General features: G+C 40.4%; 1 protein-coding gene and 1 long non-coding RNA gene across 6 annotated transcripts in view; one reads left to right on the top strand and one right to left on the bottom strand.

Moving 5' to 3' along the window:
* Ano5 (anoctamin 5) overlaps nucleotides 1–23,556 on the bottom strand; it is a 101,095-nt gene that overhangs the window by 11,535 nt on the left and 66,004 nt on the right. For 3 of the 5 annotated variants that reach the window (XR_010060061.1, XM_017590139.3, XM_006229266.5), the window contains 7 exons: nucleotides 14,647–14,798; nucleotides 12,469–12,543; nucleotides 10,354–10,576; nucleotides 8,603–8,772; nucleotides 5,778–5,875; nucleotides 2,004–2,134; nucleotides 357–562 (listed from right to left, as the gene is read on the bottom strand). Coding sequence is in view for 4 of the 5 variants with exons in the window: in XM_017590139.3 (XP_017445628.1) it covers nucleotides 357–562; nucleotides 2,004–2,134; nucleotides 5,778–5,875; nucleotides 8,603–8,772; nucleotides 10,354–10,576; nucleotides 12,469–12,543; nucleotides 14,647–14,798 (1,055 nt within the window). In the remaining variant the exon portion in view is untranslated. The remainder of the gene's footprint in view (nucleotides 1–356; nucleotides 563–2,003; nucleotides 2,135–5,777; nucleotides 5,876–8,602; nucleotides 8,773–10,353; nucleotides 10,577–12,468; nucleotides 12,544–14,646; nucleotides 14,799–23,556) is intronic. The other 2 variants (XM_006229268.5, XM_017590140.3) reach the window with 1 other exon arrangement.
* LOC134483191 (uncharacterized) lies at nucleotides 14,796–21,959 on the top strand. The gene is made up of 2 exons (XR_010060068.1): nucleotides 14,796–21,454; nucleotides 21,522–21,959. It is a non-coding gene; the product is annotated as an uncharacterized LOC134483191 (long non-coding RNA).

The raw sequence follows: 23,556 nt of genomic DNA, 5'->3' as shown, positions 1-23,556 counted from the left end.
GAAGGCTATAAAACTAGTATTTGTAAAATGTCATTTTAAAAATCAAATAAATTTATGTTTATATGTGTATAATCACTCCAGGGCTGCATTATTCAAGCATGTTCCATTATCATTGATTTTTCTGCCTAGATTGGTGCAATCTGGAAAACAACATCATGAAATTCCAAGGGGAAAGTACTGTTTTATTCCTATTTTTTTTTTTTAGAAAATAACATTTAGGATAGCTTGTCCTTCCAAACCATCATTGTGATGAAATTGGTGCCAATGAGGCGTGAGTTAGGTACCATTGATACTTTTCCGCCCCAACAAATACAAAAACAAATGCAAAGTCATCCCCTGGAAAGAGGCACACTTACATTAGTTGCAACAGAAAGGATGGCCATTCCGTAAAGAATGTCTTGCCAGACACCTATGGAGTGAGCTTTCGCAGCGACAGGTCTCCTGTACTGAGTTGTCAGTTTCCAGGCATCCACTCGGATTCCCATGATGTTGTTCATGAGAGCAAACAGGGGTGCCAGGGGAAAAGAGGCCACAAACAGCGTGACAAACCCAAACTGCATAACTAAAGAGACACGGGTCATCCATCATTATGATGCAGAGAGAAGGTCCATTCATCCAGTTCCTGCCACCTGTACACTCACCACTTTTCAGCTGGTTTGTTAGGAAGTGAATGATAACACTTATTCACCCCTCCTTGCTTTTTAAGTAATCAAGAAATAACCTGAGGGAGAGACAGTGTGGGCTTTCAAGGTGTCAGTCTCAGATCTTCACCCACAATACTAGTTACTCTGTTTAGCTTTATTATCTTCAACACCAAAAATAATGATAGCCAGAGTCCACTGCCCAATTATCTCATGACTGAAAGAAAAAGTGAGAGTTTTCAATACTCTCACTGTGCTTGGCTTTCAATGCACAGAAGCTAATTGTGTTATAAGTATTTTACATCTTTATGTCAGTACCAACCTCTCCTGTCTGTATATATACATTCATTCAAAACATACAGTGAGAAAAATTCCATTTTGTCATCCTATAAAGTAATAGCTACTTATTGACTACCTAAGCTGCATAAAATAAGATTTCCCATCTCTTTATGCAATGATGTATACAATATAATCTAACCAAGGCCATACAGTATAAAATACATTGTGGTAATGCTGATTTATCATGAAGGATAAAAATGCTTTCTACTAGAAAGACAGACTTTACGATGAAATATAAAGAATATCTGGCAAACAGCAATCACGCAATGGTTTTGGATCGTCTCCTTTGTTGTACCATGATTTTGATAGTAAGTACATAACTGCCCTCTATAGCTTTGGCAAGGCAGGACATGTCTTTGAACATAAGCGCCCGTGACAGACTACACAAGCAGCTTAAGTACCAGCCATCTAAGATCTCAACTCAGTGTGCCTTCTTTGTTTAATCACGAGGACAAAGAAAAATGGAACCATTTTCTCCACTTATCCATCCACCCATCTATCCAACAACATCCTATTTTCCACCAATACATATATACATCCCTGTATCTTCCATCAATCTGCTATCTATATATATATATACCATATATACATATATATATTAATTTGCTATCCATACATATCTCTGCCATTAATTCACCCACCAACTCATTCATCCATCTTTATGCTATCCATATACCCATCCACCATATGTGTGTATGTGCCCTCTATTCATCTACTCATTTATCCATCTATCTACCTGTCCATCAATATATCTACCACCCACCTATACATACACAAAATTACATATCCTTCCATTTCCCAGTATTCATATATCTGCCATCATTCATCTGTCCACATACATGGATCTTATACCCACCATGCATATATGCATTTATCCATCTAGTCATCCATCCATCCATCCATCCATCTATCATTTTCATTCAATAATATCAAGCATCTACCATTCATAAAGAACTTACAAGAGATGAAAACTATTCATTTTATTAGTGTTGATGGTGCTTCAGAACCATGATTGGAAATTACCTGTTTCCAAGTACTCATAGAACAGCCCACGATGTCCATAAACCTGAAGGTCATGATCTTGCTCCCAACGACTGTACAGTTTCTCAGAGTGGGTCCGGGTTCTTCGGCGTCTCCACCAATTAAAAATCAAGCTGTCAGAAAGGATAAACGTTGACGTGTAAAGAAAGAAGACAGAGGGCCAGTGTGTTACGTCTGGAGACTATCAGAAAAAGAGGCTAAGTACCTTTAACTAGCACAATAGGAGATATCGTCCAAATGAAAACCTAGTATAGTTTTTTTTTCCACACGTGGTGTGCAGAGAAGGCAAGCAGCTCCCACTGTACCTGCTCACTCAAAAATAGTTAGGTTAGTAGAGCGTATTAAGAGGGGTGGTCAGGGCTTGGGGCAACTTCCAATCTCCATGCCTCTGAATGCTCAGAAAACATTTACAGAAGTGAGAAATTGATTTAACAGAAAATGTACATGAAAGGAAAAGCAGAGGCTGATTTAAGTAAGTGCAATATATGACAAGACACTAAACAACCAGACTCTATACCATATAAGGTAGATTATAATAGTGTTGGATTGTGCCAAGGAATAAGTTTGCTTTTTTTAACTAGCAAATTAATCAGTACAACAGACATGTTGATAGAGTTAATGTTAAACACAAAAGCACTTGGTATCAAATACCTTCCAAAGTTTGCTTCTAACAGATAATCCTAGAACCAAGTTAGCGTAATCTGATTAAAAGAGACCAACAGAACGGAGGCACATGTCCTCATCAGTGTGAAGGGCATTTGAAATAAAAACCAAAGTGAGAAACTGCAAGGTCATATTTAAATGAAAGGTATGAAAAAAATAAATCAATGAAATAAAACAAGCGATGGGTTGTGGTTATTAAACAGAATGTGTTGCTGCTGGATGGTAGACCCTTCAGGTACTACGTTTTTGGAGTAGAAGAAAAAAAACCACATTCACAGTTTTCCAAAACAAATAAACAACCCAAAACAAAATCTATCAAAGAGTCAAGACAATAGGGATGTATTACACTCTGCACTTTTATGCATTTAAAGTGGTAGCTCCTAACCAGAGTGATTTTGCCAGAGAAGCTTTGCAATATTGGGAAACATTTTTCGGATGTCACAATGGGGACGATGGGGAGATGGCCAAGCACCGCCTCATGGTAACTCCACGAAGGCATTTATTTATCCTGCAGTGCAAATGGAAACACAGAGATGCTTCAGGTAACTCATGACTGAGTGACATCATGAGATTACTAAAAAACAAAGATAAAATTTATGATAAAACATATTTTCTACACAATACCTAAAGAGGAAGAAAACAAGAACTGGTTGCTAATGCTTTTGAAGCATTACTACAAATTAAAAAAAAAAAAAAAAGATACGCAGCCAGGTAGGAAAGGCATCAAACAGCATGAACAAGTGTACATCTACAAAGGAAACACACACAGCCCGAGAGCCATCTTTTCATGTTAATTAATCAGGTAAGTGAAAAATAAGACCCGAAAGAGACAGTTGATATGTGCAGATGGATGAATGGATAAATGACATTATCATGTGGACTGCTCAGCTTAGTGTATTAGGAAGAATAAGAATAATTATTTATATATAGCTCAGATCCAATCTGAAACACAAAAAGAGGGAGAAAGGATAGGAGGGCACACAGAGGGTCTGGGGGTGGGGACACTTAGGAATCCCACAGATCCTCTCTGAGCTCCTTTCCATAGGGACTGCTGGATTCCCACAGCATAGGTAATTACACTTAATTCTACACTAGTTACTTCTATTCTGTTAAAATCATTCACCTATGATCTATTTAAAGCTATTTTTGAATAACTGAAATTTGCCCCAAATCAAATTTTATATTTTGTGTATGGATGTCTGATTTTCTTCAACATTTCCTAAAGTGAAAGCTTACTTGTTTTATCAGTTAATATACTTATTTATTATTTTTGCAACCAGTCCTTAAATAAATTAGCTATGTATGTACATATCACAGATTTCTGACATCTTCATTTCTCCCCATTATCTATAGAATGACTCTGTCACCAATCCTATACTCTCTTCATTTTTACTGAGCTTTAAAATCAAGTGGAGTAATTACTCTGTCTTTATTCTCTAGCTTCTTAACCTCCCACATAATATTTAGAATCTGTTTGTCTATACAGAAAATAATATTGATGTTTTCATGACATTTATGCATGTGCCAGGATATGGAAAAAAGACAGTTTTACTACGTTATGTTATTCAGTCCAGAAACACACCATTTCTATCCATTAATGTGTTTTCAATTTCATACAATAAATAGGAGGAATCAAATCCCTGCCTTCAGATTGCTTCTAAAAGAGTGTCATGTCCACACACAGCCTGAGGCCTTTATTATCCTTTCTCTTTTCATTGGCGGAAATATTCTTCTGATGAAGGTGATCAGCTGGTATTTTAGTTATATATACATTTATGTTATGTATATGTATATTTATGTACATAAATATACATGTATATAATGTGTTCATTATTGTTGTGGTTTTGGAGTAGGGAGCAATTCTTTTATAATGACCTAAGTTTCCTAGTGTTTCTATGCCTGTACAAGATAATATAAGGATTAAAATACAAACAAACAAAAAGCCTTCAAAGGTTCAATGCTTAGTAATAGTTACAATTAAATGCAACATCCCAGGGTTCGGGTACCATCTGGTAAGAGAGGGCAGAAAGACTGTAAAAACCAGAGGTTAGAAGAACTGGAAGAGGGTGAAGCAGTGTCTTTTGAAGAAGACAAGACTCATGTACTCATGCACTCACAGCCCCTGTGGCTATTAAACACAACCTCAAAGCAGTCAACATCCAGCATGAAGTAGTGTGTGTGTGTGTGTGTGTGTGTGTGTGTGTGTGCGCGCTCGCCCGCGTGTGCGTGTTCATGAGCCTTGGCTGATAGATTCTGAAGAGTGGGGATAATCTTTTTTTTTAAAGCTGTGGTCCCTGGTAGGTTGACTAACCTCTGGTAGATGGTCACATACTCATTAGTACACGTACAATATAAACTGAACTAATGGAGCACAGCAAAAGACAAGTAAAGAGAGGAGAGGAAGTTAGAAGTGGGTGGTGAGATAGAACATAGTGGCTCTTAGAGGAGTTGAAGGAAGAGCAGAGTGAATAGGATGTGAATAGGATATGAATAGGATTAGAGTACATTATATGCACATGTGCAATTCTCAAAGAGCCAATACAAATTCTATATTAAAATTTTGATTTACAAAAGTATAATATGCAATATGTAGAATAAGCAACTGAGAATCTAATATGTCGATTCCCCAGTTAAATCTTTACGGCTTCACTTCAAGCAGCAGAAATGCACATTTAAAAGCTCAACACAGTGTGAGGTTCATGCCTTTAGTCTTAGCACTCCAGGCTGATGGATCTCTGTGAATTGTGAGTTCCAGGTCAGCCAGGGCCATATGGTGAGATGCTGTCTCAAAGGGGGACCAAAAAAAAAAGCCTATACTGAAACATCACATTGCACTCAGTAAATATGTATATGCAAGTGTCATTTGTCATTGAAAATAAAACTAAAAAAAAAGCTTTGATGGCTATGCAATAAAATAAATACAACCATACAACCAAAGCCTTTATTATGGAGGCATCCTGCACTGGTCACTGAACATGAGTTGTTTCTGATTGCTTAGATGTTTTTCTGACAAAGATAATATGGCAGTAATAAATACACCCATTTTCAAGTACCTATTTAAATCAAATTTGCAAATGGGTGAGTCATACGTACGGTTGACAGGCTTCATGGATGTTTCCAAAAATCTGTTTCCCAATCATGATGATGGTGAGCTGGGTGGTCAGCTCTATCAGACAGCCTGGAGGACCGCACTGTTCCAAAACAAGAGAGAAAACAAAGATGGAAGAGGAGACACAGAATTTTGCAACATCTGGAATATCTGAAACTCAAGAAGTTACAACCAAGAGGTATAATATGGCTGGGCAAGACAGAAATGGAATTCAGGAGCCAACCAGTCCTACAGACCGTTTACCAGTGTAGCTGCATCACGTCCATTTGTATACTGTGTTGGAGATACATACTTCATAGTCTTTTCTTAAAAAAAAAACCACCAACAAAAAATATGAATCCTTATATCTGTCTGGGCTAGGTTAAAATGTGGCATAATTTTCATGTGAGCAGTTTGGGAAACATTGGTCATGTCTAATGAACCATAGAAAAGCCCCTCCTTGATTCGTGAACTTTTGCTGAATGCTTTCAGGAATAAAAGTCCCATTCTACTTACTTTATAATTTACTGCGAAACCATACATAGGCTCTTTGATAGTGTCAAGTGTCAACCTGTTAGGGTGTAGAAGAATCATCTGGGCAAAGAGCCTCTGGACATACATATGGAGGATCATGTCTATGTTAGTAATTGCAGTTAGAAGACCTGCCCACCGTGGGTGGCACCATTTCCTAGATGGAATCCTGGATTGTATAAATGGAGAAAGGAAATTGAACAGCAGCAGGCATTCATTGCTCTCTGATTTCTGACTGTGGATGAGATCTGAACAACTGCTTTAAGTTTCTGGTACCTTGAGTTTCCTGCCATGATGTTCTCTTGAATTGTGAGAAGAAAATAATCCCTTTATCCTTTAAGTTGGTTTTGTCAGGGTATTTTATCATAGTAACAGGAAAAGAAGCCAAGAGCGGCTCCATATCAAGTTTTGCTCAAAGGAAACTCAAACAGATGGTAAAATTGATCAATGGATGGAGAGTTAGGAGCCATCTAGGATAGGCTAAAAACTAACAAGTGACTTTCTAGATACGGTCCATTGTTTTTGTGGCTGGGGTGGGTAAAACAAGGCCTTCAGAGATCTTATTTCAGGATTGATTCTTATTATTGTTATGTCTTTCCTGTCATTATTAACTTAGTCTAATAATTCCTTGGTATTAGCCTACCTTATTGGACAGACTTTGTGCAGATCAATGAAGATATATTCTCTTGTAGGAATGCTATTGTAGACAAATTGATGATTTCATATTTCTTAATAATAATTCTATAGAATTCCTAAATTTATACAAGTAATTTTGAGCTCTCTATAGTATGAAAGCTGTAATTAGAGTTTTGAAAATCTTCATGTGTCACAGGCTAATTGCACTTGGATAGAAAGCAGACTTCGAACATATTTACAATCAAGGAAAAACAATCCTTCTAGGCTATCTGTGAGACCATTATCTGATAACTAAAGGTAATAAACTGGGAATGTACAATTTTCTGTAAATTCAAGGACAGAAGATAAAATGTTGCCTGGATTTATCTGTACAAAACTTCAAAATTAATGAGACACAAGGCAGATGATTTGTATCTGGACAAAACTGTGCTAACTTATGACATAAGAATTATTGTTTTAAACCTTTATAGAACTTGTGAAGCTAGTGACAGATAATGAATGTTTAATTAGGTAATAGTCTTAATGGAAATACATGTAAACATTCCTGCTGAAACTCCTCATTCAATTTATTGACTTGAATTAATGTTTTGAACTTGTGCTGAACTTGTTTTGGATTGTAAAATCACTTGGAAAACCATGTGATCTATTCTACTGAGAAAGTATAACAACTAAGAATGATGACGATAAGGGACAAGATTTCTTTCATTCAGCAATAAAAAGAAAAAGGATTTTTAATTTCACCAATAAAGAGATGAGCCTTTCTTCTTCCAGAAATAAAGAGGATGAGTTTTTTTTCTTTTCTTAGGTTTTTTCCTTTCTTTCTTAAGGTTTTTTTTCTTACTTTTAGCAATAAAAACAAACTTTTTTTTCCTCTGAGGAACAAAGTTTATTATCTTTCATCTGAAGTGAGTTTTTCTGCATTGGAACTTGCTTAGTGAAACTTGCTCTTGGGGGCTTTTGCTTCATCTTCATTCACCACGTGTGTGTGTGTGTGTGTGTGTGTGTGTGTGTGTGTGTGTGTGTGTAAATATACATGGAAACTTATGGAATTGATGAGAAAAATGGTTAGAGGCAGCCAGAATGTGTGTGTCTATGAATGTATGTGTTTCTGTGCATATTGCCTATGTAAGAGATTTTCTTTCTGCATGCCTGACATTCTTTTCCTGGTTTTCAAGGAGTTATGGAACTCCAAATCTCTTACCTGAATAGTGAAATAGTGAAAAGACTTATGGAGAAAAGAACAAAGAGCCATAATAATCACTTCTTTACTCACCGCCTCCCCTGCCTCCCTGCACACTGCACACACATTAAACTGCAGATGTTAATTGCCTGAAACCAGCAGTTTCTTGCTCCAGAATAACGGAGAGTTTAGGAAGGTAAATAAATATTCTTAATAGTAAGCTACTTTTACTCTCACAAAACCAATCTTTGTCCCCACTCAAACCGCCAATGCTACACCCCCAGTGGCTGCCATCCAGAGAGAGAGAGAGAGAGAGAGAGAGAGAGAGAGAGAGAGAGAGAGAGAGAACAGATGCCAGACAGGCTCCCAGCAATGGAGTCAGTATCGACTTCTACAACTTGATAATATCTGAGTTAGTGGTAGAGAGAAAGGCAGGTCTTAATTATCTGAGGCCACACATTTGACCTGGAAGAGAGTTCTTACCTCTTCACTTCTCCATAGGTTGAACATATATGTGTACCTTCCAGGATATCCCACGAATTTCCCTTTAAAGAAGGCCACATAGAAGCAAGATGAGTAATAGTTCACAAACTGGAAGAGAAACATCTTCAGAGTGAGGCTGCTCTCATACTCCTGGTGAGTTCGAGGTATTTCTGCCAATAATAACCATCAAGGATAAATGCATTTCCTTGAATGCTATACTTAGAATGCTATTCATACCATTTAAAAATGTGTGAAAATGCTCTTCACTCTGACCTCAATTGACCAATATTAGAGAGTTGTGTGCTTGTGCTAGCTTTCTGTTGGTCATGTTGTGTTGATCCCACAGTTGTGAAAGTCTGAGAAGCAACCACTACATTTCAATGGTGGGAATTTCTCTAGGAATAGGACAGTCTGAATGTGCAATTTGAATGTCTACAGGACTGGAAGTACCTGTCCCTATCACTGCTAGACACTACAGAAAAAATCCCATCATGCTTCTCTCTCCTTTGTCTGTGGTCAAGCAGGTTGAAACAAGGTTAGCTTACGCCAAGGGTTAAGATGGTTCTAATTATATTACACTTTCCTCTCATAAACTAAACTCTGATTGCAAATGCTGGCAGAGATAGCATGTGATTTCTTTCTCCTTAGTTAAAAATGCAGTCTTAGTTTGTAATTTAACAAATTCTAAAGAGAAGCAAATATTAAACTCTCTTCACAGCCTGTTAGAGCACTGTGAGGAGCCCAATGAGTAAGGGAACCACTTTATTTCATGAGGTGATAATGTCTCAGTAGAACAGCTCACCCAGATACTGCCAATGACACTTTCAGAAGTAGGACAAAATAATTTTAAGAACACAATAATCTTCCATTTTGAGGAAGCTCACTTGCATTCATTAAGAATGTCTTGGAAAGTCAGGAATACTTTTCACTAAAGAAATTCATGACTTGGTGTCTGTAAGAGAAGTTCATTTGCTACGATTTGTTCACTTGTTCCTGTACAGAGGATATAAACTTGACTAAGAACTCAAAATTTGAAGATGATTCAAGGACTCCTTCCAAGCAGTGCATGCACAGTGCTCTTCCTGCCTCTGTGTGGAGCAGTGGTAGGAACATAAGGCCTGGGTAGTAGCAAGGAGTGCTGTGAGAAGGGATTCCCTTGTCTGCTATGTGGCTAGTCTGGTATACCTCTAACTTGTCCAGCATTGGTGCCCTTTGCAGCATTCCTTGAACAAGTCCTTGCTTTACCTACAACTCCACCACCCTCCCATTTCAGGAGAAACTGTAAAACTTCAACAAGAAAATGATCTAGATTGCAACAGCTACTGCCTAAACAGACATGTACCATGTTCTGGATTCAAGTAAGAGGGACTGATGAGTGTTTTGCTTTTGTTATTTCTTTTCTTATTTCAGAATGAATTCCAGAAGCAAATATCTTTCAAGAACAAAATCAGACAATCTCATGATTTTAGTGCAGTGTAGATTCTTATCCGGGTTCAGCTAGCTCTACCCAGGGAATGTTAAAATAAGAACCCTCAAAAAAAAAATGAGCAAGGAGTCCCGAACTCTTTAGAGTTTTCTTGCTTCCCTTATGAAATGACTGAATGTGGCCCTTAAAGAGTCTTAAAAATCAGCTGTGGATCTACTTAGAGCACACTTCAGATGCCAACAACATGGGATAGGGGTCAAATATGGAGGTGCAATGCTGACTGAAACTTGTGTCTAAATCACTCTTCATAATTTGGCCAGCTTACCCATTTTTGTAATCCAGGCAGATATCTTCTCATAAAAAAAATTCAGTATCAAGATGACAAGGCAGTTCAGGCAGGATGCAGAGAGAGCAGTGGCCAGCTGCGGGGTGAAGAAGCGCTTCACGCTCTGCAGGGTGGCTTCACTTTCCATGAAGCTGGCAAAAATGGCAAAGACTGATAGGCGGTACACGATAATGGACACCATACTGCTGAGGAGGAGGGCCATCTGAAGGGAGAACCGAGACTCACTGGATATGCTATTTCCTCATTTTCTTATATTTGCACAGCAGCTCTTTGGACAAAGTAATTTTTCTTGCCATAGAGGCAACAGATAGGACATGACAAAGTAGAAGGGTTAAAAGGAAACTGTTTGGTGGTAATGGGGTAAGCATAAACTAGGGAATAACTGATGGAACATGTTGTCACCTTGACGGGAGACAGGCTCTGGACGTGTCTGTGGGTGGGTTTATCTAGATTAAGTTAATTGAGGTGGAAAGAGCCATTTTAACTATGGGTGACACCACTCTATGGACCTGATATCTGGGCAGAAATATAAAGGGGAAAATGAACTGAGTCCCAGCATCCATCTCTCTTTGCTTCATGACTCTGCTACAACGTGACCTGCTGCCTCATGCTCCCATTGCCACATGTGCTCTGCTGCGGTGGGGTATGTCTTTGAACTGTGAACTAAAATAAAAATAAGCTCCTTCTCCCTTTAGTTGATTCTGTCAGTTACTCCATCACAGCAATATGAGAGATGACTACACATTCATCTATTTCATTCATTTTCTCACAGCATTTACAAATGACAACCATATTTCTGAATCTTACTCCTGGCTTGGTATGTTTTGATGTAGCTTTTGAAGTCAATCTATCATCTATCATTTATCCTTTGTCTGTATATCTGTCTCTCTATCTATCTATCTATCTATCTATCTATCTATCTATCTATCTATCTATCATCTATCTACCTAGATTATTTTTATCAATATAAATTATCTTTTAAGGTTGTAAAGAAAATAAAAAAAATGATCATGAACCAGAGACTATATGGCCACAAATGAATTTCCTTTTCCGGGAAAATCTGCCAGAACACTAGACTTTAGTGACATAGTTCTCATTGTATATACATTGTATTTTGCAAAGCAATGTGGCTCCATATCAATTCAATGACTCGGAAACTCTAATAAAGTTGACAAAGCAAGTCAAATTGACTGATACGTAGAAAAACTAAAACAGAACAACCATTCTAGGACCATGCTTCCTTGTTAATTTCCCAGAACTGAGCTTGAGGTGCCTATCTGTAACCCCTTTTTATTCATTTTTTTCTTCTAAAAGTTCTTATGTAAGCTAAAAAATATATGCCAACCAACTCTTTCAAGAAATAAAAATATTTTAATAACAACCGTTTAACGGTATACTATTTATACACTGGAGAAGTTAAGCCACAGTCTACAACAGTTAATTTGTAGTACAATACTTAGTTTGTAGTTTAAATAGTTTATACTTCCACTTGACATTCCCTCATTAAAATTCCCAAATTAAATTAAATTCTCATTTAATTCCCAAATTAAAGGCTAGCTGTAAATCGTACACAAAGTAGGAAGGGGAAGGAAATGAAAATATCTCATTGGCAAATTAACGTGTTAACTATAGATGTAAAGAAAAGCCAGCAACTTCCTCAACACAGAAGTTGTCTTCTTCAGATTTTATTCTGCTTATTTCAACAAGAAAGTGAAGTTTCATAGTTCAATTGCTCAGTAACATGTATAGATACTTTAAGGGAAATAAAGGCCAATGAATAATGTTGACAACACTAACCAGAGACTGCAAGAGGAATGTGACACTCATCTTTGGTTTCAAGGTATCAGTCAATGAGACATACAGGAAAGGGCTGTGAAGTCAGGGCTCCCCACCATATCTTTCTACAAATTTCAATATTAGGAAAAATCTATGCAAATTACGGCATGCATTGTATGAGAGGGATAGGCAATGTAGGAAGAATGGAACATTGTAGGAATGATCTGAGAACTGATGCACAGAGAGCTGTGGAGATAACTGTGGTCCATAAATGACTATGTTTATAGAAATGATAAAGGACTCCAAAATGCTGCTTACCCCAAAGGTCACTGTGGTCCCTGACACAAAGTACCAGGGGATGCGATGGCACAGAGGCATATGTGGCTCCATCTCCTGTAATGTTAGAAAAATAACAAAGTAACATGTGGTCCTCACAGTTGCGTCTCCAAATGACAGTAGGAATAGCAAGGATTACACTGAAGGTAGAACCCACATAGATGGCTCTCTTGTCACATAGCCCATGGGAAGTGGCACCTTCCACTATAGAAGGCCATCAGACCTAAAGTGACATTCCATCTAAAGTAAGAGAGATGATTTAGGTATCCTGTCTCCTAAGCCCTGGGTCGCAGCAACCTCAAGGGCCTGACAGAGAAGAGAGAAGGCCCAAATCTAGCCACTGAGATACAACAGGACTCAATTTATTTCCATCTGGAATGTTCCCTATTTGCTTTATAGAATATGAAGTCCCTGTTTTTATTGCCCCAAACAACAGGTTAGACTCTTCTACCTCAGTCATCACAGGTATTAATATATAAGATAATAATTGGATCAACTAATATTCTGAGCCATAATCAAACATAACACTTTTATTTATGAAGTAAATAAATACAGTACAGGAAAGATGTCAGGAGACATGAAAACCATGAAATTCTATAAAAAACAAGATTCCACATTTATGAATATTTGGGTTGGACCAAGAACTACATACCCACACACATGTACCATCAACGTAGACCAACATCTGAGAGTTCTGGTTGTCCTTAAACACTAAAATCTACCTCCAGAAATGAAAATTTTCTGCTTCTTTATTTCAATTCCATTAAGGCTAAATGAAATGGACCAGGGAGAATCTTTACACAATTCTTACCCATATTGAAACACCAAGTTCAATCTTTTATTCTGTTGATTTTGGGTAAAACTAAGAGGCCTGCCTCTGTTGTCTTTTTATACTAGGAAATAGGAACAAACAAACACTTTGTGTTATTATTCTATCCAACGTCTTTTTCTAAAACCTGTTCTGATTTGAGAAAGAAATGTGGCTAATGTGCACATGCATTTGAACCCTTAGTCTCCAACTGATGGCACTGTATGGAACCTTAAGGAGGTGTAGCCTTGCTGGAGGGAGTACATCAGTTTGAGAGTCTTTTGAGTATCTATAGGCTAGTCTTATTTCCTGTTCTCTCTCTCTCTCTCTCTCTCTCTCTCTCTCTCTCTTCCTCTCTCTCTCTCTCTCTCTGCTTCCTGTATATGGATGAATATGATCTCTAGACTTCCTGATTTAGCTGCTGTATGTTTCCTGACCTTACGGATTTTCCCTTTGTCACCTAAAACTAAACTCTTTACAGGTTGCATTTGGCAATGGTGTTTTATCACAGCAGCAATGACAAATAGTAACTCACACAATGCCTAGATTAACTAGGCCTTATACATGCCGGACATTTTTATGATATTTCAATAAAATTTAAGAGATATTTGGCTAATTCCTAACATGTGAAAGAATTTTGGGGAGTTATACTGCAATGGTGCCCTCAAGAAGGGAGAGGAGTGTACAAAGGACATGGACTCTGAGGTGGTGTACACGATCCTTCTCATAGAAGTTAGTGACTTCTAGCCTATGTAGCAAACATTCTGGCTTTTGAAGATAAAGGATTTTCTACCCTCATACAGGAACAGTGAAGTGTGAAGCCTCAGTCAAGAATACATAGCCAGTTTGATGGTTCAAGATTTGAAAACTAGAATTTTCTCAGCTCCAAAGAAGTCTCATTTCCATAGCAATCAATGTAAAAATCCCATGCAAAGAAAATTTGATTAAATAAGATCTTCACTCTTAAATCCCTATCTTAATACAAGTACTGTTTAAGCTTAACACACTATCTCATTTCCATTCATATTAGCTTCTACTTTCTCATCTAGCTGTAAAACCACCTATTCGGTGTTCTGATATACTGGATTGCTTTAAAAGTAATCTAGTGACAGGATGGTATGTAGATGGTACATGTGACAAAACACTGTCTATAAAATGAAGATGCAGTGTTGGGTAGCAGATCCACCCATGTTTAACTATAGTTTTCTATTTGTCACTGTTTCCAATACTTTCATATATATGGAAAACATAGGAATGTTATGAATTCATGTGTATGCTGATGGAACACTACTCTAGGGCAGCCGACCTCAGAGGGTTAGTTAGGGTAAATTCCTGCTCTGTATCTACCATACCTGTGTCACAGGATTCATCTTCTTGTGTTTACACATAGCTTCAAATTCAGGCCGCAACTGGAGTTGCTGCTGTTCTTCTTCAAAGTCCACCAGATCCCACTCATACTCAAGCCTGGCCTGACGCTGTTTCCAAAACTCCAGAAACAGTGTGACTTCAGGGAAGGAGAGCATCAGGTAAAGGCATCAATAGATGTGCAAACAAAAATAGCAAGACAGCAACCCTAGTGGCTGGAGGAGTGGCTTGAAGTTTAGAGGGCCTGCTGTTCTAGTAAGTTCAGTCCCCAACATCTACATCTGAGGGTTGGCAACATCCATTAACTCCAGCTCCAGGGCCACTTCTTACTTTATTGGGCACACAATGCCATGCACACACGTGTGCCTATATGCACATATGCGCACAGAATTGAAAATAATAAAAATAAATCTTAAAACAGGGACTTTGACTTCTATTGTTAATCACTTGGTTTGCAAAGCAGTTCACGTGCTGTCAGTTGGAAAGAGCATTCGTTTTTGATGCTGTGTTCATCAGTGACTACTGCTGGGTCACTAAGTAGTAACACAGAAATTACTGCTGGGTCACTAAGTAGTAACACAGAAATTATTCATTAAGAAAATCCAAGTTAATTCCTTAATAGTTAAAGCTATAAATTTCCAGATCATCTACCCCATCATTGAGTTATAGTATTTCATGTTGACATTAGCTAAGCACTAACAATTGGTATATATTTTAGAAACAGTATTTGGTGACTCTTAGGCTCCGAATGGTTATAACCCTCTCATGTCAAAGGTGCCATTTATGAAAAAAAAAAAAAAAGAAAGTCAGATAACATTGGTGGGGACAATAGAAGTCACATAATTGAAAAACAGTTAGGCAAAGTATATTACATGAAAATGGAAAATATCCATCCTAACACCCAAACAACAGTTGTGATTTCTATGGGTTTCTTGAGATTACATAAATCCACAGGGATCTCAAGATTTGAATGTCATTGGAAAGGAATTTCTGTAATTTATAGAGACCCTTTGCTTGAGCATTTTAGACTGAACTTAAATGAGATTTAAGTACAATAAAGAGAACTGCTGGACACCATGGTGGACGGTGCAGGCTTGTCCTCTCAGCTGATCAGGGACTGAAACAGAAAACAAGTTCAAAGGCCTGCTCTGGTTAGACTGAGTTCAAGACCAGCCTGGAACATTCCTGACTCATTATAAAAAAGCAAAAAAAAAAAAAAAAAAGGTTCAGAGTTGAAGTGAAATTATAGAATCCTGCCCAGTATGCCTAAGGAGCTAGGCTCAATCCTTTGTGTGTATGTGTGTGTGTGTGTGTGTGTGTGTGTGTGTGTGTGTGTGTGTGTGTCAGAAAGAGAGAGAGAGAGAGACAGAGAGAGAGACAGAGATAGATATGGAGACAGTGACAGGGAGAGACAGAAAGACAGAGAGAGACAAAGAGACAAGAGGGACAGAGACAGAGAGACAGACATAGGCAGAGACAGAGAGAGGGAGGAGGAGGAGGGGAAAGGAAGAGAAATAGAAAGAAAGAGAAAACAAAAAAGAGAGAAAGAGAAAGAGAATGGGCTGGGGGAGGACAGCATTGAGCACAAAATTTATCCCAGAGCTGTTTCTAGAAATCATGAAGATGCTTGTTCCAAGTGTCAGGTAGATCATTGGCTGGAGTCAGGGTACCTGCTTTGGGATAAAGGCAGTGCATGGAGACATGTCAACCTCTGCATGTAGAACACTGTCTGCCCTACAGTGGACACTGGAGAAGCTGACAAATCACAAGACTGAGTAAAATGACACCACTGCATTTCTAGCATAAACCATGTGTGGCAATACATCTTAGGTGAGTTACAGAAACACATATCTTAAGAAAGTTAGAAAAAATGCTTATGACCTGGTTATGTAATAAAGGTTTTCCTGACCTGAAAAAAGATCAAATGTAAATGACGAGTTTAGAAATATCTGCAATACATGGAGGAAGGATTCCTTTACTTGATACACAAATGCTAGCAAAGAGTTACAGCATGAAAAATGCTCCCAGTGGCAAAGGAAGTCCAATGATTAGTGAATATAAAACACCAAGATGAAGAGAGTACACATTAAAACCAGAATGAGATGATATCCTATTCATCAAACTTTATATGACCAAAGACCCTGCCAATCTTCTGGCATCTCTAGTGTTGAAAAATAAAATCAGAATGTGTATAAAAGCTCAGTTTTATGCAAGTCATATGCATATATAGCAAAGTTTTTAAGTTGTACGCATATATTTTGTCTGTGAATTCATATGCTAAGAATTACTCTTAGAAGATTGCTGTATAAATATAAGAAGATATTTGTGGCGCCAATTCTTCTGAGCTGACTGAGATGCCCGCAGGTACCTGTGTATCCAGACAATAAACCCTCTTGCTGATTGCATCCGGTGGTCTCGGCCTGGTCATTGGGCTTGGGGATCTCCTTCCCGAAGGAAGATTCTCTCTGAGGGTCTTTCATTTGGGGGCTCGTCCGGGATTCGGAGATCCTCCGCCCAGAGATCACCGACCACCCACAGGGAGGTAAGCTGGCCGACATTTGTCTTGTCTGTCGTGTCTTGTCCTGTGAATGATCGATCAATAGGCTCATATCTGGGGACTATCTGGGCTGGCCAGAGAAGGAGCTGACGAGCTTGGACTTCTCCCCCGAAGCCCTGGAAGACGTTCCAAGGGTGGTTGGAGGAGAGGGAGATCCGGATCCGTGGCGCCTCCGTCTGTTTTCGGAGGGATCCGGACCCTCGATGACTCCGTCTGAATTTTATTGGAGTAGAGGATCCAAGACCCTTGGTGACTCCATCTGAATTTTTGGTTTCAGTTTGGTACCGAAGCCGCGTGGTGAGTCTGTCTGTTACTTGTTTGACTGTTGGAATTGTTTGTCTTCTTTGTGACTTGACTGTGGTTTTCTGGACATGTTGATGTCTGTTGTTTGTGTTCTGTTTCTGTGTTTGGTATCCCAGAAGCAGCTAAGGTTAAGCTGCAGTTTGGGCCAGGTACTGAAGGTACCAGGCATCTGTGGAAATTGGTTATAAGATGCTTTGTCTTGGTCTTGTTTCTCTGGTTTGTTTTCTGTGATATTGTCGAGTGTCTTTTTGGCTTTTGCTTCGTGTTTGAATTTGGACTGATGACTGTGTTTGAATTTGGACTGACTACTGTGTTTAAAATCTTGGACTGACGACTGTGTTTGAAATCATGAAACTGCTTTGTTCGTCAAAGAGTTTTATTTGGTCATCTTGGTGCTTAAGTTAAAAGTTGAAAATAATTTGCTTGAGAGAAATTGTTTACTGCCAGGGAGTTTTGTCTCTCCCTCTTGAGCCTCCTCCCCAAGGAGAGATGCCCCAGGTTGGGGGAGGGGGGCAGAAAAGCCCCTAAAATAGTTTAAAAAAATCTACAACAAACTGTGAAAAACTTTGTTTTGCCAGTCAAAATTTAGAATTCAGGCTTTGGCTGTGGCCAAGGTCAGGATTAATGTCTTCTTTTCCATGGGCCTTTAAAAGTGAGACAGTTTGGTAAAGGGCTGCTACTGAGGTCCTGAAAGTCCCAGGTGAACCCATTACAATTCTTTTGTCAGCCACTTGGTATCTAGCACCCAGGTTCTAACCATCTCTCCATCCTTTTGTTATTAGTTGTTACTAGAAGCCTAGTGTCATTTGGAGGCTGGTTCTCTTGAGAGGCAAAGCCACCAAGCCGACACTGAAGAGAGATACTCCTTGAGGGAAAATCTAACTCTAGAGAGAGTCGATAACAGATTGGCTGCCTCTCTGCTCGCCTTTCTGTTTCATAGACAAAGCTTGTGCTTATTTGGACAATGGCCTTTTTGTCCAAGAAAGGCCTCCTGGTTTAGCTGTGTGACTAAATGCTATTTGCCCTCTTCAGTGGACCTCTATTCTCAAGATTCTCTTGTTTTCCCACCATCCCATTTGAGATGCTTGTTAGTAACTGTTACAGATCTTCTTTACCACTGAGGAAAGGCAGAATCCTGCTAGAGGCCAGAAAGAATGTTCCAGACATGGGTGGAAGGCCCTCACTCCTGACTGTTGACTTCAATACGCCTGAAGGTAGGGAGTGCTCCAGGTCTGCCACCAGGCTCCAAGGGTGGGTCTCTGAGGGGCTGGAAAACGCCCCACCAATCTGGCTAAGATAAGGAAAAGATATGAAGAGAAAGTTACAGAAATTTGAAGGGTTAAGCTAAGTTGCTGAGAGTTAGTATAAGTTACTGAGAAAGTAAGGTTGAACAAAGAGACAAAAAAAAAAGAGGAAGTTAGAGAGCTAAAGAGAGATAAAAGACAAGAGAGGAACATATACTGGCCACAGTAATTAGGGAACCTAGGAAGACAGTACCTGGCAACAGAAGAGAATTCCTGGCTAAAGGTCAGTGTGCCTAATGCAAAGAAAAAGGACCCTGGGTCAAGGACTGTCCCAGGAAGAACAAGAGGGGCCTCTCCAGTGGCTCCGAAGGCAAGCCTCTTGGTCCTAGAGTGCTGGCTATGCACAAAGATAGAAGGAAAGCCTGCTCAGTTGTTGTGTGAATGCGGGGGGCCTAACACTCTGTGCTCCTATGTCCAAATGGACTAATGTCCAGCGAAAGACCTTGGGTACAGGGGGCTACTGGCAACAAACAATACTTATGGACTGCCCGAAGAACAGTGGACCTTGGCGTGGGCCGGGTAACTCACTAGTTCATGGTCATCCCTGACTGCCCCTATCCCTTGCTCATGAGAAATTTGCTCTCCAAAATGGCTTGCATGGGCTGAAATGGCTGGGTGAGGCCATGTGTATGCATATCTGCAGACTGTGTATGTGGAGCTGCAGTCACTACGGAGGACAAAGTGATTTGGGCGAAAGCCCTGCCTGCTGGTACCTCCGCACAACGGGCTGAACTCATCGCCTTGACTCAGGCGCTCAAGATGGCAAAAGGTAAGAGGCTAAATGTATATACAGACAGCCGTTATGCCTTTGCCACGGCACACATCCACGGGGAGATCTACTGGAGGCGGGGGCTGCTCACATCTAAAGATAAAGATATTAAAAATAAGGCTAAAATTCTGGCCCTCTTAGAAGCCCTATTCTTGCCCAAAAGACTGAGTATTATACATTGTCCAGGACACCAGAAAGGGCACAACCCAGAGGCACGAAGAAACCGGCTGGCCGATGCCACGGCGAGAGAAGCGGCCATGAGCAAACAAATCTTGCCCTTAAATAGCCCAGACCAACCCACGCCCCCACCAGTGGGACAAACCAGTTGGGTTTATGCCCATGAGGACATAGAGCTCCTAGAAAAAATGGGGGCCATCTACCACCCTCAACTAAAACAGTGGGTCTACAAAGGACTTTTGAATTGATCTCCTTTTTACACAAATTAACCCATTTGGGGTTTAAGAAGATGAAAACCTTACTAGATCGGGAAGAGATAAATCTGTGTTTTTTTGAATCGAGACAAAGCGATACAAAAGGTGACTGAGAGTTGCAAAGCGTGCGCTCAGGTTAACCTGGGAAGGACCATGATTGGACAAGGAGTTCGTCCTAGGGGACACCGTCCCGACATCCATTGGGAAATTGATTTTACTGAAATTAAACCAGGTATATATGGATACAAGTATCTCCTAGTGTTTGTAGACACCTTCTCAGGATGGGTCAAAGCCTTCTCCACGAAGCACGAGACTACAAAAATGGTCACCAAGAAGCTCCTCGAGGAAATCTTTCCCAGGTATGACATGCCTCAAGCGTTGGGGTCGGACAACGGGCCCGCTTTCGTCTCCCAAGTAAGTCAGTTGGTGGCCAAATTGTTGGGGATTGATTAGAAATTACATTGTGCCTATAGACCCCAGAGTTCAGGTCAGGTAGAACACATGAATAGAACAATTAAGGAGACTTTATCCAAACTTACGCTTGCAACTGGCTCAAAGGATTAGGTGGCCCTCCTTCCCCTAGTTCTATATCGGGCCCGGAATACCCCGGGCCCCCTTGGTCTAACTCCTTTTAAAATAATATATAGAACACCACCTCCATTTGTCCATTTCTTTGATTCAAACATTGCTGATTTTGCTGACAGCCCTTCTCTGAGGGCCCATTTACAGGCCCTACAGATTGTACAGAGAGACGTCTGGAGACCTTTGGCCGCTGCTCACCAGGACAAGCTTGAGCATCCGGTGGTGCCACACCCGTTCCAGATTGGAGACACCGTGTGGGTGCGCAGACACCAGACCAAGAATCTCGAGCCACGGTGGAAAGGACCCTACACCGTCCTCCTGACTACCCCGACCGCCCTAAAGGTAGACGGAGTCTCGGCTTAGATCCACGCACCACACGTCAAGGCAGTCCGGTCTGAGGAATTGACTAATCACAACACTACACCCCAGACATGGAGAGTTCAGCGCACTCCAAGCACTCCAAACCCCTTAAAGTTAAAACTCCTACGTGGCTCCTCCTAGCCCTTTTGTGGCCTAGAGTCAGTGGGGGGAATAAGCCCCCACCAGACAGAAATTTCTTGACCAAGTCGAGTGAAAGATTTCACTCAAAGTTAGCAAAAAAAAAAAAATGGGGGAATGAAAGACCCCAGCTTAGCAGCAGTAACGCCATTTTGCAAGGCTGTACTTAAGATGACTGGTTCAGGGAAAGGTTAGAACACTGAGTACACAGCGGCTGCCAAGCAGGATGTGTTTGGTTGAAGGCCTGGCAACAGGACGACTTCGGTTGAGCACCTGACAATGAAAAAAAAAGCCCCGGGAGAGGTCCCACACCCTGGTGGGGGGCCGAGTCAGTCGTTATGTTCCAAGAAGGTAGCTAGGAAACTTGCCCCCGGGCTGAACCCTTGGGGGGCCGAGTCAGCCGTTATGTTTCAGGAAGGTAGCTAGGAAACTTGCCCCCGGGCTAAACCCTTGCCATATTAGAATCCACCAATTATATCCCTGTAACCATGCATCTGCTTCTGTATGCTTGCTTCTGCTCCCCAAAATCCTATAAAAGCCCATCCTTGGTTCCGTGGGGCGCGCCAGTCCCCCGAGTGACTGAAGCGCCCGCAGGTGCCTGTGCCTGTGTATCCCGACAATAAACCAAATCCTCTTGCTGATTGCATCCTGTGGTGTCTCGGTCTGGTCTTTGGAGTTGGAGGGTCTCCATCCCGAGGGAAAGTTCTCCCTGAGAGCTTTTCACCATCGGGATAGGTGAGGGGATAGGCTTGATTTCTATTGCAAATGATGTAACATTACATATGTTAGTACTCCTAACACTTCTTGGAACTGTGCCTCAGGGATCACAATCTGTATAAGTTTAGAAGTTCTAAAAGCTAGTCATGATCTTGCTGTGTAGGTTTAGATAGTGTCCAGATTGGAATCCTGATGCTAAAAACTTAGTAAGACACAAAAGAGAGTTGAGAATTATTTAAGGCTATCTTGTGCAAGGGCAGCACAAGGACATCTGCTGTTGCCCTGCAATGCAAGGCTTATAGAGAATTCAGAACTGCCATTGACTCAGATATAAAAAGAGTGAAAAAGACTTTTTAGCTGACCTCCAAGAATACCTAACCTCCCTCTCCGAGGTAGTCCTTCAAAATAGGAGAAGATTAGACCTGATATTCCTTAAAGAAGGAGTCTGTGTGCTACACTGAAAGAAGAATGTTGTTTCTATGCAGATCAGACAGGAATAGTAAGAGATAATATAGATAAGCTCTGAGAACGCTTAGCCCAGAGACAAAAGTTGTTTGATTCCCAACAAGGGTGGTTCGAGGGGTGGTTTAATCGATCCCCTTGGTTCGCTACCCTGCTGTCCACCTTGATGGGACCCCTAATCATTCTTCTTCTAATCCTCCTTTTTGGCCCCTGCATCTTAAATAGGTTGGTACAGTTTATGAAAGATAGGCTCTCTGTTATCCAGACTCTTGTATTAACCCAGCAATACAAAAGGTTGAAACAACAGGAAACAGAGATTCCCTAATCAAGTTGAGTAAAAGATTTTACTCAATGTTAAAAGAAAATGGGGGAATGAAAGACCCCCCCCTTAAAAGGAAAATTATACGAGCTTAAGGTCCACAACTATAAAAGTAAAAAGTAAGTCTTAAGATTCACAGACTCAGAGCTAAAACAGGCCCGGGCGAGCCCAGGCACGCCCAGGCCCTCTGGGGCCTGCCCCACCGTTAAGACTAACAGACCATAAAGATAAGGAAAAAGGAATGCAGGAACCAGCTCGAGTTATCAGTGCTGACTCATAGGCCATCTGGCAGGAAGGGATAAGCCCCTAGCCCCTGACATTCCGGACGCCCCAGCCTGCACGTACTCTTCTGCTGCATAACCATGCATCCACGCCTCATTTGAATCCACCAATCAAGTCCTGGTAACCATGCATCTGCTTCTGTATGCCTGCTTCTGCTCCCCAGAACCCTGTAAAAACCCGTCCCCGGTCTTGCTGGGCGCGCCAGTCCTTCTGACCTGACTGAGACGCCCGCAGGTACCTGTGTATTCAGACAATAAACCCTCTTGCTGATTGCAAAAAAAAAAAAAAAAAAAAAAAAAAAAAAAAAAAAAAAAAAGAAGACATTTGTTTCAGGAGCTGTGGACATAGCTCAATGTATAGAGTGCTGGCCTAGTGTGCACTAGTCCCTGGGTTCTATCCCTAAAGCCACATAATCTTGGTGTGATGGCAGACAGCCGTAATCCTATAATTTAGGTGGCAGAGGCAGGAGGATCAGAAGTTTGAGGTCACTTTTAGCCACACAGAGAATTCAAGGCCAGTCTGTACTTTATGAGATCTTGTCGTGAAAAGAGCAAAAATTTATTCTAGAGCTGTTTCTAGTCCTAAAATGAAAACAAACCACCAATTTCCCAATTTATACAACAGATTAGACACAATGGGATAAGTTCATGAAAGGTCACGTAATACAATGGAA

The sequence above is a fragment of the Rattus norvegicus genome, chromosome 1 (genome assembly GCF_036323735.1).
Source record: "Rattus norvegicus strain BN/NHsdMcwi chromosome 1, GRCr8, whole genome shotgun sequence".
NCBI classification, from domain to species: domain Eukaryota; kingdom Metazoa; phylum Chordata; class Mammalia; order Rodentia; family Muridae; genus Rattus; species Rattus norvegicus.
This window is presented reverse-complemented; position numbering and strand designations above follow the sequence as displayed.